Here is a 14,623-nt window from a genome sequence, read left to right on the forward strand (position 1 = left end):
GCCTCGGACGTACGAGGAGGGCGCTGCTTATTGAGATGTTATAGAAGGCTTGTGTTCCAGAAGCCAAGACGTCGATATCAAGTTCTTTGACGTCTGGACGCTTATAGGGCTGCAGCACTGACGCATTCAGGCCACACTTGAAGTCCGTCTACGGGCGGTAGCTGGGAATAAACAGAACGTTGGCGATATATACGAAGAAAAGCTAAGCTTCACTGGTAAGATTGGACACACTCACAGTATACTTATCGTCCTCACAGCTGTAAGTTACCGCTGTGTGGTGGAACCTGGGACCTTAGTGAGGACCAGATAGCGGTTGCAGTCAAGTCTCGAGCGCTAAACTAACAAAGAACTGGACTTTCCACAAATAGAATACATGTTCTTCCCACGGCCTCTCCTCCCAGCTTCCGAATCTCCGAGTCCTCGTCGCTGGTTCCGCTACGTATCATTTGTCCTCCTTCAAATCTCAAATAAATCCGCGCATATCGTATCATCATTGACCACCGGGGTACGTTGTGCATATGTGGAGAAAAAATCTAGGACTAAAGCAGTTTTAGTCTGATACCAAGTCGTGGATGGTCTGGTATGTGGACCCGCGTATCCTTGGTCCGTATTACTGGTCAGTGCGGACGCTGCAACGTTGCCTGCACGCGACGGTGACAGGACCGCGCTCTACGCTCGCTATGCAACATAGGCCCCGACAGCGAAGCAACATGGGCAAGGTTTCGTTGGCGGCGTGGTTTCAGCGAGCGCTATACCGCAGTCTCGGTGCTTCATATCAAAGCGTGTGCGTACTAACTTAGGACCCTGCGAGATGTGCTCCTCACTTGGTTGAGGCACCGCAGGTCTCCAATCCTTTTGAGGGTCTCTGTGGGATCCTCGCACAACATATGGTATCACTATGAGCCGCACGTCACTGCACATTGGTTGTTCGCGAGCTTCTGCGCGTTTAACAGGCTTCTCCGGATCCTAAGCCTGAAGGGATTACACCCTTCGCAGCGTAGAGGCTTGGGCATACTCCTTCGGTAACATACACTTCTAGAGCGGGATCCTTCCAGCTGACAACGAGCAGTCTCGATTGTCGATAGTCGCGCAAGATAGGCCTCCTTGGGAGACACTGTTCGATGGCCTCGGCGATGTCAAACTCAACCAGATGTGAAATGAGAATCTGTTCAAGCACCACCGAGTGAATGACAGGAAGGCTCGAACGAGGCCGGGGGCGAGGTCTCGCCTGGGGACATCGGCCGATTGGCTCATCCCAACAGCTGGAGGAGGTGCGTCTCAATGCATGTCAATGCAGGTCAGATCACGCTTACTTACATTCTACTCGGGTCCCTCGGACAGTACATTTTAAGACTGGAGCGGTGTCCTGATCCGTCGTATGTCTCTCTGTATATGCGAGATGATGTGACTAAACTCTGCGACGACGGGGTGGTATAGACACTAACCCTACTATTTTGGGCTTTCTTGGCTCTTGGCTTCACCTCGACTTGAGAGGCGTCTGCCAAAGTGCAAACCTCGTTCTTGGCGAGCGTGAGTTCCCGATCGTATGGGTGTAGTCTTGCGGGCGATATCGCTGATGCAGGTCACTTAGACTATGTCGCGGGACGTGATCTCGACATGCTCTGGAACGCAAGTCGCCCTGTCAGGCCACGCCAAGCGATGTTCGTCGACAACATGTGTGGCTGATGATCATCGCAGTCCGAAGTGGGCGAGTATACTCGCTGATATGCTACCATCGATCAGTGGAACACATTTAAGTAGGAAGCCCCCCCCCCTGAGTTGTCACCGATAGGTGCTGAGCTTCCGTATGGAGTGACTTTATCAGATATTCACTACCTTGCACTGATCGCGCCCTGGTGGCAGGCGGTCCTTCAAAATTCGTTGCAAGGAGGAATGGACGAGACTGTACTAGTAGACCTCCAGAGAAGGGCCGGAAGAGGGCCGGACAGAGGGGCATCACGGGAGGTGTGTATATCAACTCTTCGTATTTGATCGCACTCATGACTCGTCGTTCAAGTCAATACCCTAGCCTTCGCTCAGCTCGTTGTGCTCCTCCTGGAGATGCGGCTCGTGAAAGCGGCATTACTGGGATAGGATCCAGAGGTGTGGCTCGCCGTGCGCCTATCCCCGCTGCTATGGCACGCTCCAGACAGAGCGATCGTTGGAGGCGACCCGCTTGCCTTCCACGAGAACCTCTCGCTCGCCGCAGCGGTCCTCGAGGAAGCTGTGCATGGAGTGCATGAGTCATCTTACGTGATTGTGATGGCGCACTCACCTGTTTTGCTCGACGTGCAGCTGCAGGTCGATCGCTGACCATACCTATTGCAGCTGCAAGACTCCGTGTGTTCAAATGAACTGTACCGACATGGCTGGTGCGTGTGCTATCTCCGCGGTCAGTACGCGGACACCCCAGCAGTACCGACGCACGTGTCGCTGTACGTCTGTCGCTCTGCGCTGCTTCCTCAACTTCGCCGGGCTCGTGGTCGGAGGTGGCTTCGCGGCCGGCGCCTCCCTTCGCGTGCGCGAGCGGCCGTGGTTGGTTATCGTGAGGAAGTTGAACTGTATGCTGATCTGCAGCTTGATGGGGATGAGCATCGTGCCGGGAAGCGGGGATGTAGAGCGACCAGGGTCCGCTCGCAGCAAACACCGAGCGCCCTCCGAACGTTATACTGTGCGATCCTGCACAGGCACATCTCTCTGTCAGAGGTCGCCGAGCCCCTGTTCTCTCGCGCTCCTGTCTGGAACAAGGCAGGTATGTATAGCCCAGCCAGTTCAGGCTGGGTCCCGTGCGCAGAGCCAGAGACAATAGCCGCCGGACGATAGCGTCCACCAAGACACCATGGCATTCTCCGAGGCTCTAAGTCCTAAAGCTTAAAGGCGCAAGGTCATCACTCGCGTCCGCATACCAGTTGAGTGAGTACATACGTATACAATGTAACTTAGAGACTTTTAGAGACTTGCGACAGGCAATCGGAGATGTTATTGATATCGAACGCAGCTCGCGAGCAGTGACGCCTACTGGACGACATCGATATCGTCTACAAGAGTACGTCAATTGCTAGACTGCGCGTGAAATGTGCTATTCAGTCAGGCTCAGTTCTCGGAGGAACAATACATGCGTCCCTGATCGGTCTGCCGCTGTTCACGCATTATCTGGATTTCTAATGCGCAAGACGGGTCCCTCTATGATCCTGGGACCTGCCGGTGCTGAGCTCTGCCGGTGTTGGGCTGTCTAAAGTTGCCTGCAAACCCTCTGCAGTCGAAGATCTCGCTCGGCGATTGCTCGCCTCTGTATTTACAGGCCCCTGTTTGTCGCACTTAGTACGGGATGACAATGACATGACGAACAACAGACCTAGTGTGACAGGCACTGTCAGGTGCCCCTACTATGCGCTATTCTTACAGCAGATGCACCAATGAGTAGAGCGGTATAGTGTCATTATTCGAACTATCGCGGCTCGTGCGAAGATCTGCAACAGAGAAGCACGTAATGCCCAGGGTATACGTCCGGGTGGTAGATCAATAAAGATAAGTGTGAAGAGCAGGGTGAAGCACAATTGTACAGTACAACAAGAGCACCGGTCTTGACGTGAGGTGGTATCGTAAATGTCATGAAGAAGTCCAGGAGAGTCCAAGTGGCGAGAATGGAAGCATAGGAGTCACAGAAAGATGAGGTAAAGAATTACTGGGAAGAGTCCCGCTGCTGGCGCATCTCACTCAGTTTGAGGACAACGATGACGCGCTAAGATGAACGTACGATGGCGACTATAATGACGTTGACCTGCACGCCCTATGAAATGGAGCTCTTGCGCTGTGGAGAGTTGTCCTAGGCATAGCTCTGCGAGAGGGTGATAGCGTGGCGCATCTTCTGTCGTGTCGCCTCCATCTGCCAGGACGGGTAGGCATGGTAGCCCATGGCGCCACACATGTTGACAAGCCATTCCTCCATTAGGTGACGCGTCCACTGAACACCCTTCTGACGTCTTCCAAGATGTAGAATGTGTGCGATGTCGTGAGGGTCGTACTTCTGATACCGGACAAGCTTCAGCGCGACCGCCCAGCTCCAGCTGACGCCGATAAGCTCGAGGCCGGGTTGGGAGAAGATCGTGTTGATCTTCCTGTTCTGCGGGCTAATGGCGTCTGCCCAGATGGGGTCATATACCTGACCGTACTTACTGCACCACGCTTCAACAACAGCACGAACAATGATCGTAATGATGACTCACTCGATGGACATGGGAAGGGCGACGTCGGCGCATGCGTTCATCCAGTCCGCTCCCAGGTTGAACTTGAACGCGGTCGACGCGATGCAAGACTTCAAGCGCTCGCCCGCATCATAAACTCCCTTCCTCTGCCACTCCGACACGAAGGAGCGATGGTTGTAGTCCACGTCGCGGGTACCCGGACGACTGGCGAGCTTGGGATGCATGACCATGATGACGCCACCGTGGACAACGAGTCGTACTTGACGTCCGAAGCATCGCAGCAACCGAGTAGAGAGGTCATTGAGGAGCGTCCAGAGCAGGCTGCACGTCAGCATGACCTCGTTGTGGTCGCTGCTGCTGGTGCTTGAGCGCGACGATGACCGACTGGAGATGGAGCCATGCGACCATTGTGACATCGACATTCCGAGCGCCAGCAACACAACGACAGTCCGAACGGGCAAGGGCGGGTATAAGAAGGGAGCATGAACCAAACACAAGGAGAGCCGGACGTTTATGTACAGCTGGCAGGCGATGTGAGAAAGGCAACATTTGTCGCTTTGTTGGCTTGCTATGGCCGAGCGCTTGTCCGGTTCCGGCTCGCCGCCACAGACGTGCCAAAACAACGTGTATCATCATACCATCGCAATTGACTGATTTCCGGCCCTCTCGCGACAGTACACAGCATCGCTGCAAAAGCTCTTGCTTGTACTCAGCATCCTTCTGAACGACATCTATGGCAGCTGTTATCGTTGCATCAGGCGAGAATTGTGGGCGCAGCCCAACCGCAATGCCCTTCCATCCTGCATCGAGGCTGGGTGCGTACAGCCGAATCCGCAGGACCTCAGTTCGTTCCTGATACTGACCAACCGCTGAAGCAGACAGCTGATTGAAATGTGTCTTCTGCTTTAGAAACGCATGCGGATTGAGCACAGAAATGTACCTATCATCCCGCGACTCTATGACGCCACGCGGTTATCCGGGGAGAAGTTGTACACAGAGGTCTACAGAGGCAATACGAGTGTTCGTAAAAAGATCGGATATCACGGAAGGCATTCAATGAACGTACCTCTGCATTCAGCATCTGCGGTTCGCGTGAGGTCACAATGGAAGTGCGAAGAATGCACGGATGGTGTCCACAAATGTGTCTGCGCGCCCACCCAGATGGCCTCCATATTCGAAGCCGCCGCTCGACACACTATTGACAGAAGTTACGGAGCGCGAGGATGACTAGGACAAGACGAGCACGACGAAGAATACGAGAGATGCCGGCATCGTAGGGACGCGGTTATCGTCGTTGACGGGTGCTGTGCTCGGGACCATTGAGGAGGACCTTCTTCGGCTTGAGTACCTGAGCTCGACCATTCCAGCAGCATAGGCGCACGCACTTGGAAGAACGCGTGACGCACGCACTATTGTCCCGTCCGGATCCTGCGCTTCGATCTGCACCAAGTAACCTCGAGTAGCCCACACTAGATGGTTGTGTGTCAGTGGCGTTCGAACATTGTGGGGTACTGTACCTGACATACTAGGGGTCCTCTTCAGCGAAGTAGGGCGGCACGATCCCGACACCTAGAACACTGGCCGCCAGGTCTGTGAGCGAAAATGCGCGACCCATTCTCCTGGCCTCCGAGCCTCTGAAACCGCAGACGAAAGAGAACCGAAGGCCAACATTCGATGCATCGCCTCCACGCCTCAATGCATACCTGTCATGGGACAGTGAGCACTGTATTGCGCGCAGCAGCGGTGCTACTGTGGGGTCAAGGGCCAAGAACGTGTCGTATTTGGGTGTGTTGGAGGTTGAGCGTGCCGCGTCCCCATGAGTCAGTGCCACAAATGCGCAGACTGCTCGGCTGTGCCGAAAGGATATTCAAGGCACCAAATCGAGAAAGCAGGTCGAGATGATCAGCCGAGAAGTTGAGTAGCAACGCCACAACGGCGATGATACGACGTATACCTGTGCGAGGCGGTGCGTCAATGACCTGATAACTATTCGACTGCGGCCTAGGTCATCGAGGGTTTGTGGCGCCAATGAACAAAGCGTGGATGACGGATGGAAGTTGCTCGTACGTCCATACTCTGAATGAGAGCAAGAGCCCACAATGCCTTGCACAGGAGTGAACAAACGACACAACGATTATCATACAGTCATACACACACCTGTTGGGTTCTATGACACACGGAACTAGGAGCAATGGCCGACGTCGAGTCAGCCTTGGGACTGAGCACACTGACCCCGGAGAATGCAGTATCCACAGGTCGGTCGGTACCTGGTGCGTATAGCGTTCCTAGTCTCATCGTCCTTGTGCCCATATAGATTCCCCGGGCGAATTCGCCGCGCAGCATGGGCGAGTTCATAACGTGTATCTACTCCTCTTCGGCTGTGCCTGCTGCGTCTTCTACGACCTCTACCGAATGTCGATTTCTCCACAGATCCAGTCCGTGCTGGAACGCCCGTTCGCTGAGCCCGCTAGGAACAAGGCAGAACGTAACGCCTCGCATGACTGTCAGCTCGACATGTCTGTATTTGTGGCCCAATACACACCTAGTGACTCGACCTCGCGGTTCCTACTCTCGTCATCGAAGAACAGCTGGACAGAAGGCATTTGATGAACACGATGCCAGGAGCCGGAGAGCGAGGCATTCCTACCATCTCCGAGTAGGGCAGACCTGTCTTCTGGTGCAACTTCTTAAAATGCGCGACCTTCGACCCTTTACGGACAGTGATCGGTGAAACCAGGCAGGCCGTGGCATTGCTCAACAAGGCAACTCACCTGGATAGATCTCTTGCTGATCAAAGAACTTGATGGCTGGCGTTGGAGATGCATGTTTGTCACCGGCCTTTGGGGGGACTAACAGCAAAGACAGAGCTTGGCGAGCGCTGCCGTGATCAGTACGTCAGACGGACAGACACACATAATGGACACAGGTGCACTCACAGGGGCGGCGCTCCCGTACGCGAGCACGCTGCAATGATCACGCCGGCGGCACGCAGTCGGTGCAGAATCTCGGGGACGTCGCGGTAAAATGCAATCTCATGATTATATCTGCATCCGTGTTTAGTCCGGTGATTTGTATAGATGGATGAGGTTACGCACCTATCGCGGACGCTGTTCACGGTATCACCGTCACGGCGCAATGGAGCTGATTCAAAGAAATAGATTAGCAAGTTCCACGCGGTGACGCATCCCTCGAGGCGCACAAGTAACATGAGTGTCGATCCACAAATCCCAGAGCGTGTAGCTGTGCTGGTGCAAAGTGGACCATGTGGGTGTTCATTTCGATCTCTTCTCCGATAAAGACGTTGTGCAACACGTACTCGAGATCAAATGCGATGAGTTTGGGTAGTCTCGTTGTCATCGTGGTTAGTTGCAGACAGAGAGGTGCTCACGCAGGTTCACGGGCGCCACTGTTGCGCCCACTTTCCCACGCGCCACGAGGCTCTCGACTGCTGGGCGGGACAGCGTTTGCAACTTTATCTTCGCCTATTGACTCGGCTCTGACCACGACATTCGGCTGCTTCGCAGAATCGGTTTCGTGAGCGCAACCACAGGGATTCAAACCGTAGCACATGGCTCTGTGGTGAGCCACGCTACAGGAATTTTTTATGGCGTCGAGGAGGATTGGCAGTCCACCGACGAAACGGGTGAAACTAGAACCACCGTCACCCTCGCGGTCGCCAAGTGTCGTTGAGATCTCACCCCCTGGAGGCGGTACTGGGCCAAATGAACCAGCGGACGAAACTGTTGACGAGGAACACTGCAGCATTTGCTTGCAGCCTTTCGCGGACCGCACAGTCGTACCCACTTGCTCTCACGAATTCTGCTTTGAGTGCTTGCTGATATGGACCGGTGAGTCATTCATCACAGCACTTGTTCCGACACCTGTTCTAGTTGATAGGTGTACGTTCTGCAAACCTCACTGACCTCACTTACATGTGCAGACCAGTCGCGCCGGTGTCCGCTATGCGCTCAGTCGATCGGGGACTACCTCATCCACCACACACGCTCGAGATACGACTATCAGAAGCACTATCTCACGCCGCTGCGTGCATCGCCTCGCCCTCAACGTGCTGCCGTTGTCGCACAACAAGATGCGCGTAGACGCGCGCGGACAAGACGCGAACGCGAATGGGGTCGACGACAGCGCGAGGCTCAAGAGGAAGCCGATGAGCTTGAGCGCGCCATGGAAAAGCGCAGATGGATTTATCGGCACCATCTCTACGCAAAGGTATGTCACATTTCAAATCGGTCCACGATTTTCCGGGAGAAGCAGCATGCCTGATGGAGTTCAACGGGCACGCCGTAAGGCGTCGTCCGGTCTCAACCGCTGTACATTTCCATGAGCTATCTCTAAGCTTTATGATGCAATGGGCATGGCCTCGTGGACATCGTGCTTCTCAGTTTCCAAGGTGATGGGGTATGTTGTCAGCGCAGCAGACTTTCAAGGCACCGTCACGGTTCTTTTCCTGTCTCGTATCCCTCGTATCCCTGGTGCGATGAACTTGTGCTATCCGTAGTGATGAGTCTTACTACCTGACAATATGCTGTTCTACCTGTTTGCGGGCGGCCTAGTTCGACTGTTCATGCGTTAACACTACGTCCACAGCATGTCGCCTCTAATCCATACACGCGTTACCGTCCATTTCCGACGCCAGCCCAGTTTTCCGCGTCGCAGGACCTGATCAGTCGGGCCACGGTGTTTCTGCGACGCGAATTGCGTGTGTGGGTAGGTCTTGACGTCGAGGTCAGTGTCCCCTCATTGTTTGTGCGCGTCCAGCCTTCTTCGTGTAGGAAGACGCGGGTGCATCAATCGAGAAGCTGAGCTGACGTGTCGCTTATTTCTATTCGGGACTGCTTTCTGGATCGCCCACGCCATTGGAAACGTTGCACGGTTCTCCGCCATTCGCCTTCTCAATATCCGTGATGCGCCACTACTGTTGTGCTACGCTTGACGCTTGCGGCTTCAATGGCTATATCATACCCGTCTATTACACTCTCACTTGTGTCTTCTTCCGCCTCAACGTGCCCTCGGCTTCTCCGCTTCCTTGCCTGGTCTGCCCGACCCGGATCGAACGACGATATGGTATCTCGCGCCGAATTCTATACGGTCCGACTTCCCATCTAACACGCTCCTCGTGCCCTGTCTGCCTGTGGCAATGTGACGACTAACAGTTCTTGACGACCTTCACGCTGTCGCTGATGAAGTCACTCGATATACGCTCGGAACCAGCCGTACGGCTTCTTGCCGAATTTCTTGACATGGATAGCGGAGGGGAACACGTAAATGCCGAACATTTTGCTCATGGTGAGTGCTCCTTATTCCCCGGCTTCGATTCTGCGCCGCGGCCTTCCGTTCCTCTGGTCGTGCTGCCTGGGCCTCATGACAAATTATCGCAAATTGATTGATGATGGTTCGGGCCTTGTGGGTTCTGCAGCACTCCTGTTTGTATACAGTTTATCACGTTGACCGGCATCCTATTGTGCGTGATCACGAGAGCACTCTGACCACAATTTCCAGAACTCTATAGCTACCTCCGCTCTCCGTACCGGGATCTAGCCCGATATGATGAAGTCGTGCAAGTAAGTTCCCCTTCTTGCATCTGACATTCATCACACCGCTCACACGTCCATTTTCTTTCACATCGCACAGTACGATGTACCTCCCGATGTACCTCCCCCTTCATTGCCGCAACGTAGCCGACGCTGGAGGTCGCGGTCTCGTTCAGTCTCGATCTCTCGCTCGCGTTCTTCGCCCAGTTCTTCGCCGCGCGGAGCGTCCCGCCGTCCACGCTCACCCTCGCCGTTATCCCCTCGCAGCAATGGCCCGTCACATGCTGCATCCGCCCCATTATCGCCACGGCCTCCGGACAGCAGTAGCGCTTCTCGCTCCCGCAATGGGGGCTCTTGGCCGCTGGAGCAAACGAATCATGCTGAACGGCGGAGAAACAGACTCAACGACAACGCCGTGAGGTCGAATCACGGTAGTCGGACGGCGGAGTCGAGTACGACGTGGCAACGAAGGCGAAGATCCCCATCGCCTCGCGGCACACACAGCGCTCTCAAGGGTAAAGAGCGCCTCATTGAGTCGACCGACGGTGGTACCACTGCACGTGGAGAGTACTGCAATCGTGATGCTGCGGGTGGTAGCAGGGAGCAAGAGAGCCAGAGCCCTGCTCCTCGTCGCATGAAAGTAGATGAGCAACATAATGCAGCTGGCAGGAGTCGAGCTGGCTCTCCCGTTTCGCCAACCCGTCATTCGAGACCCGCGCTTCCATCATCGGACCAGGGTGTCTCCTCCGATGACAAGAAAAGGCAGATTGACACTGCAGCTCATGGTACAGGCGATGCGGCGCGGCGCGAACGGTCTGAACCCACGGATCGTCCTGTATCCAGTGGCCAAGATGTACGAAGGAATGCTCCAGTACGCCTCAGGACCCGTAACCTCCTGGAGTCCGTGCAGGCACATCTGTCTATCCACCCTGGTTCTAGCCATGCATTGGATAAGCCAGGGACATTATCGTCGCTGCATGTAACTTCCCGTGGAGCTGGCGGGGCCGCCAAACGTAACGAGGCCCTCAATCCTGCCCGCGCAGACCGTCCTTCTCTACTCGAGCGGCTGTCCAATACTGCATCGGCATCCCCTCTTGAGGAGATCGTGCGAACTGCTGCTGACACTTCTGGAGACTCACCCCAACACGATGTTGCTGTACGTTCTCCGTCTGTGGTACCCACACAATTGCAAGCTTCTGTTGCTGCTACTGGTGCGGAAGCGCGGCGCTCCGCGTTTGATGGATCGTCTGTCGGGATGCCTTCTGCTCGCACAGGTGAGTTATACAGTGGCGTAGTTTTTCTTCTGGAGATACTCCGTTTACCACTGCGTCCATATAGAGTTTACGCTGATGACTATGCTCCCTAGACGAAGCTGTGCCATCAGCAACTAGTGACCTACGTGCGCTGCTACTGAGCAAGCTGGAAGCTGAGAAACTCAACCACTTGGAGAGTGCGGCAGCCACGCCTGGCGATTCGCGCCGTGCGACCGATCGTGCTCCCTCAACCCATGAATTATCCGACTGTATTGGACCTGAGAAGGAGGGCGGGGTGGTCGGTGCTGAACTATACAATTCGGCAGAACGGGCCGCCGAGAGGGAAGCCAGGCTTCGTAGCCAGGCACAGCTGCGGATGCGTCTTGCAGCTGCCAAGAAGGCTGCTGCAAGTGGCGCGGGGCGTAGCTCCACTGAGGTGAACGGCGGTGCGGCGCATGATAGTGGCAATGGGGGAGAGGCGCAGTCACAAGAGGAGCTGCTGAGGAACCGGTTGGTAGAGCGACGTACATCTTCCGGTGTAGACAGGCCCTGAAACCTGTAAATGCACCAAGTCGCGATGAGATCATGTATTACGGCGGCCTAGTTGTAACATATGCTTCGGAGCAAACGAATGAAATTACGACATATATCGTATAGGGCACAGATAGCCCACGTAACTTTTCGGAACAGTCAGATAGTCTACGAGTTATAGATTACCTATGCGTAAGGATTGAATTAAGCGTGCAGTAGTCGTATGTGATGATGACACTAGTTGAGACAAAGAGTGATTAGACGTTCGTAGGGAGCAGATCAGTTGGAGACAATGAGCGATTAGACGTGGGTAGGTGCGCTAATAAGTATGCGCCTTAGGCAATACGTGGTGGAGTTCGTGAGCGACGTCGAAGGTTAGGTCGTGGGTGAGGTCTAACGAGGGACCATCAATGTCGGCAAAGGTTAACGACTAGGGTGTGTAGTTTCATCGGAGTGACGGGAGCTCGTGCCCGCTCGGGGGGTGACCGAGCGTGAAGGGCGATCCCCAAGACGCGAGTAATCTGGTCGATGGCGGCGTAGGAGAGGCGTCGAGGGGCTATGAGGAGCCTCTGCGCCCTCAGCACGCCTAGGTAGTATGGGGGGAAGAGTCTCGCTAGGACGTGTCGTCGTGGCCTCTACTGGCGGCAATGGAAAATTGAGCGAAGGCGGAAGGGCGTACGAGCTAGAGGGGCGTGATGACGATCCCGGACGAGAGAAAGGCGAAAATGCGGGGTCGTCCCATTGCGGCCGCGGCTCCAGTGTAAACGGCGGAGGGATGTTGAGCGGCGGAAAATAAGCGAAGGGTGACTCCGCCTGCTCCTGGCCGTAGGAAGCGCGGCGCGGACCGACAGCAGAGAACGTGGATGAGTGAGGAACAACAGGAGGCAAAGGAGGGGGATAGCGGCTGCTAGGGCTGGGGCCCATAACGTCTTGCCTCGGGTCGACCACGATCGGCGGCAGCGTAACGCGGTGCGGCATCCTCGGATCATCACTGAAGCGGTGGGATCCTCCGGCGCTAGTGAAATGCGTGCGCGACAGGTCGTCAGCACCGAACGGGTTGGACGGAGGAGGGTAGAGCTGAATTGGGCTCGAACCGGGGAAGGCTGGCATACCCCGCTGATCTTCTGGAAACGGCAGCGCGCTGCGGGATTCGCTCGGTAACACCGGGTGCGGCAGCATCGCGCTGATAGGGCCTGGAATGCCCGGTCCAGAAAGAGTGCCAGATCTCGGGTACTGGGAAGACATATGGGTCTCCTGATGGGCGTAGAACTCTGTGCCAGAAGGACCTGTTCCGCGCATAAGAGGCGGCGCACCCGTCGAAGAACCGCTTCCCGAAGCAGAGCTCGGTTGAGCGTGTAAACCGGAGGGGCCAGCGACAGCGGTCGCATCGCTGCTAGAGCCAGGGGGGACGTTGGTGAAAGGGCCAAACTGGGGGGGTCGCGTCAGCGGTGCGCTCTGCTGGCCACGAGGGCGGCGAGCCTTCTGGCGCTGGTTCTGCAAAGTGATGTCAGTCCGAGTATCCTCGTCCCTGGTACAGTCGACTTGCCTGGAACCAGATCTGCGACAACCTAGTCAGATAGGAACGTTGAAACAGAGCTGAGCGCACGTACCTGCACCTTGCGAGCGCTCAGACCAATGGCGCGGCCTACTTCCTCTCGCATTGCAGTAGTCGGGAAGCGTGACTAGAAAGGCGAGGCGTTCAGCGACAACTCGAATCCCCGCATTCGCTGCCGCTTACCTGAGCAAGAAGTGCGTGAAGTACAGCGGATTGGTGAGGGGTCGTGAGCGTCCTCGTCCGCTTCTTCTTGGGAGGCGTCGTCGTAGGCTGCGCCGCTTGAGAAGGCTGGCTAGGACCCGCTTCCCCCTCGTTGTCGGCCATGTCTCCTTGAGAAGACGTCACTGAAGGACTGGAGCGCTCCCTTCTCCGGCCCTCCGACTCGTGCTCCATCTCCCCCGAAGTTGTGTGTCCCGTCGCGTCCCCAGAAGCCCATCGTTCAGACGCGGGGTCGCTGGTGGTGGGCGAAGCCCTCCGGGAGGAGCTGTGTGGTGAAGCTGAGCGAGGCGTACGTGAAGCAGGTCGAGGTGGTTGTCTGTGGCTCCGATGCTGCCCAGAGGGATCGTTGGAGGAGGGTCCTGCTGTCGAAAAGCTCATAGCGGAACAAGATTATCATGCGGAATATTATTTGTCGTATTAGAGGAGTGAGAATTAGTCGTGGAAGGCAATTAGACCGCCAGAAGAGAAAAAAGTACACAGGGATGAGCCAGGGAGGCCCGAGGTCATTGAGCCGTCGGGCGCGAGGAAAGTGTGCCGCAAACGAAGAGGGACGGTATATATACGCTAAGGGACAATCGGCGACCCGATCGTACGGACGCTCGTAATGACCTGAGACAAGCGCTTTGAGAAACACAGTCGAAATCAATTCTCTGATCATGACTTCGGTGGAAATGGTCGCAAAGCCTCTGACCAAACTTTCCTCCGTCGCCTCAGCGCTAGACCGCATTTGTACGCAAGACGCCGACGGTAACTGATGCTGGGCTGCTTCCGAGGTCGCAGTGTAATGATTGAGCATATATTTCGAACGCCAGCGTGCGAGACAGCGATGAGCCTGAATCCATATCCAGGCATACTCCGGCGCTGCTCGGAACCGTCGTGTGACTACGCGTCGCGTTCGCTGGCGTCGCGTTGCAACGTGGTAACCGCATACCCTTGGCTGATCACAGCGCATTGCTACACCCGCATGTGCGTGGCAAAGGGGCAGAAATAACCGCGAGTTTGATCGTTACTCACCTCTCGCTTCACTGCGACAGTTCGAGGGCCCTGTGATGGGACGAGGAGAAGGACGCAGTTGGAGGATCCCAACCAAATTCCAACCTTCCCACGTGCTGAAGATACCCGAACAGGCAACTTCGTTCATCAAGATCAGCGCTGTCGAGATTGTAGATCGCGCGCCGCGGCCGGCGACCGGGCCTGGTTGTCACCCATCGTCGCCTGGCTCGTCGTTCATTACGCACTCGTCGCCCATTTATTAATCGTAACGTTGGCGACTGCTGCTACAGTGTCGCCGCACTCAATGACATATGGCTC

The 14,623-nt window shown here is 55.6% G+C and overlaps 5 protein-coding genes across 5 annotated transcripts; 2 read left to right on the plus strand and 3 right to left on the minus strand.

Annotated features, from left to right (window-relative positions):
* The first annotated feature begins 2,190 nt into the window (after positions 1-2,190).
* C8Q71DRAFT_438727 (uncharacterized protein) lies at positions 2,191-3,012 on the plus strand. Its single transcript, XM_047918541.1, has 2 exons — positions 2,191-2,913; positions 2,967-3,012. Exon 1 carries the CDS (start codon positions 2,351-2,353, stop codon positions 2,807-2,809), a length of 459 nt encoding a protein of 152 aa, XP_047782548.1. The 5' UTR covers positions 2,191-2,350; the 3' UTR covers positions 2,810-2,913; positions 2,967-3,012.
* An 814-nt stretch (positions 3,013-3,826) lies between these two features.
* Positions 3,827-4,621, minus strand: C8Q71DRAFT_702063 (uncharacterized protein; the record flags this gene model as incomplete). The annotated part of the gene is made up of 2 exons (XM_047920224.1): positions 3,827-4,175; positions 4,227-4,621. The coding sequence occupies 2 exons, from the start codon at positions 4,619-4,621 to the stop codon at positions 3,827-3,829; spliced, it is 744 nt and encodes a 247-aa protein (XP_047782549.1).
* Positions 4,622-6,569: 1,948 nt separating this feature from the next.
* On the minus strand, positions 6,570-7,562 carry C8Q71DRAFT_701386 (magnesium-dependent phosphatase-1; the record flags this gene model as incomplete). The annotated part of the gene is made up of 8 exons (XM_047920184.1): positions 6,570-6,697; positions 6,748-6,793; positions 6,853-6,914; positions 6,977-7,083; positions 7,142-7,249; positions 7,301-7,346; positions 7,405-7,445; positions 7,522-7,562. 8 exons carry the CDS (start codon positions 7,560-7,562, stop codon positions 6,570-6,572), a joined length of 579 nt encoding a protein of 192 aa, XP_047782550.1.
* Positions 7,563-7,651: 89 nt separating this feature from the next.
* C8Q71DRAFT_743344 (uncharacterized protein) lies at positions 7,652-11,566 on the plus strand. Its single transcript, XM_047922883.1, has 7 exons — positions 7,652-8,053; positions 8,146-8,432; positions 8,811-8,948; positions 9,377-9,509; positions 9,723-9,784; positions 9,855-11,028; positions 11,093-11,566. Exons 1-7 carry the CDS (start codon positions 7,810-7,812, stop codon positions 11,143-11,145), a joined length of 2,091 nt encoding a protein of 696 aa, XP_047782551.1. The 5' UTR covers positions 7,652-7,809; the 3' UTR covers positions 11,146-11,566.
* Positions 11,567-11,760: 194 nt separating this feature from the next.
* Positions 11,761-13,878, minus strand: C8Q71DRAFT_438230 (uncharacterized protein). Its single transcript, XM_047918537.1, has 4 exons — positions 13,277-13,878; positions 13,149-13,220; positions 13,085-13,096; positions 11,761-13,032 (listed from the first exon to the last, which is right to left on the minus strand). The coding sequence occupies exons 1-4, from the start codon at positions 13,688-13,690 to the stop codon at positions 11,962-11,964; spliced, it is 1,569 nt and encodes a 522-aa protein (XP_047782552.1). The 5' UTR covers positions 13,691-13,878; the 3' UTR covers positions 11,761-11,961.
* Positions 13,879-14,623: the final 745 nt, after the last annotated feature.

The sequence above is a fragment of the Rhodofomes roseus genome (genome assembly GCF_022264815.1).
Source record: "Rhodofomes roseus strain CIRM-BRFM 1785 chromosome Unknown C8Q71scaffold_4, whole genome shotgun sequence".
NCBI classification, from domain to species: Eukaryota; Fungi; Basidiomycota; class Agaricomycetes; order Polyporales; family Fomitopsidaceae; genus Rhodofomes; species Rhodofomes roseus.

Coding starts and splice junctions, on each gene's coding strand:
- C8Q71DRAFT_438727 (XM_047918541.1), top strand. CDS start 2,351: ATGAACTGTACCGACATGGCTGGTGCGTGTGCTATCTCCGCGGTCAGT.
- C8Q71DRAFT_743344 (XM_047922883.1), top strand. CDS start 7,810: ATGGCGTCGAGGAGGATTGGCAGTCCACCGACGAAACGGGTGAAACTA. Junction 8,054..8,145: donor GTGCTTGCTGATATGGACCG/GTGAGTCATTCA, acceptor TTACATGTGCAG/ACCAGTCGCGCCGGTGTCCG. Junction 9,510..9,722: donor TGCCGAACATTTTGCTCATG/GTGAGTGCTCCT, acceptor CACAATTTCCAG/AACTCTATAGCTACCTCCGC.
- C8Q71DRAFT_438230 (XM_047918537.1), bottom strand. CDS start 13,690: ATGAGCTTTTCGACAGCAGGACCCTCCTCCAACGATCCCTCTGGGCAG. Junction 13,221..13,276: donor TTCACGCACTTCTTGCTCAG/GTAAGCGGCAGC, acceptor TCGCCTTTCTAG/TCACGCTTCCCGACTACTGC.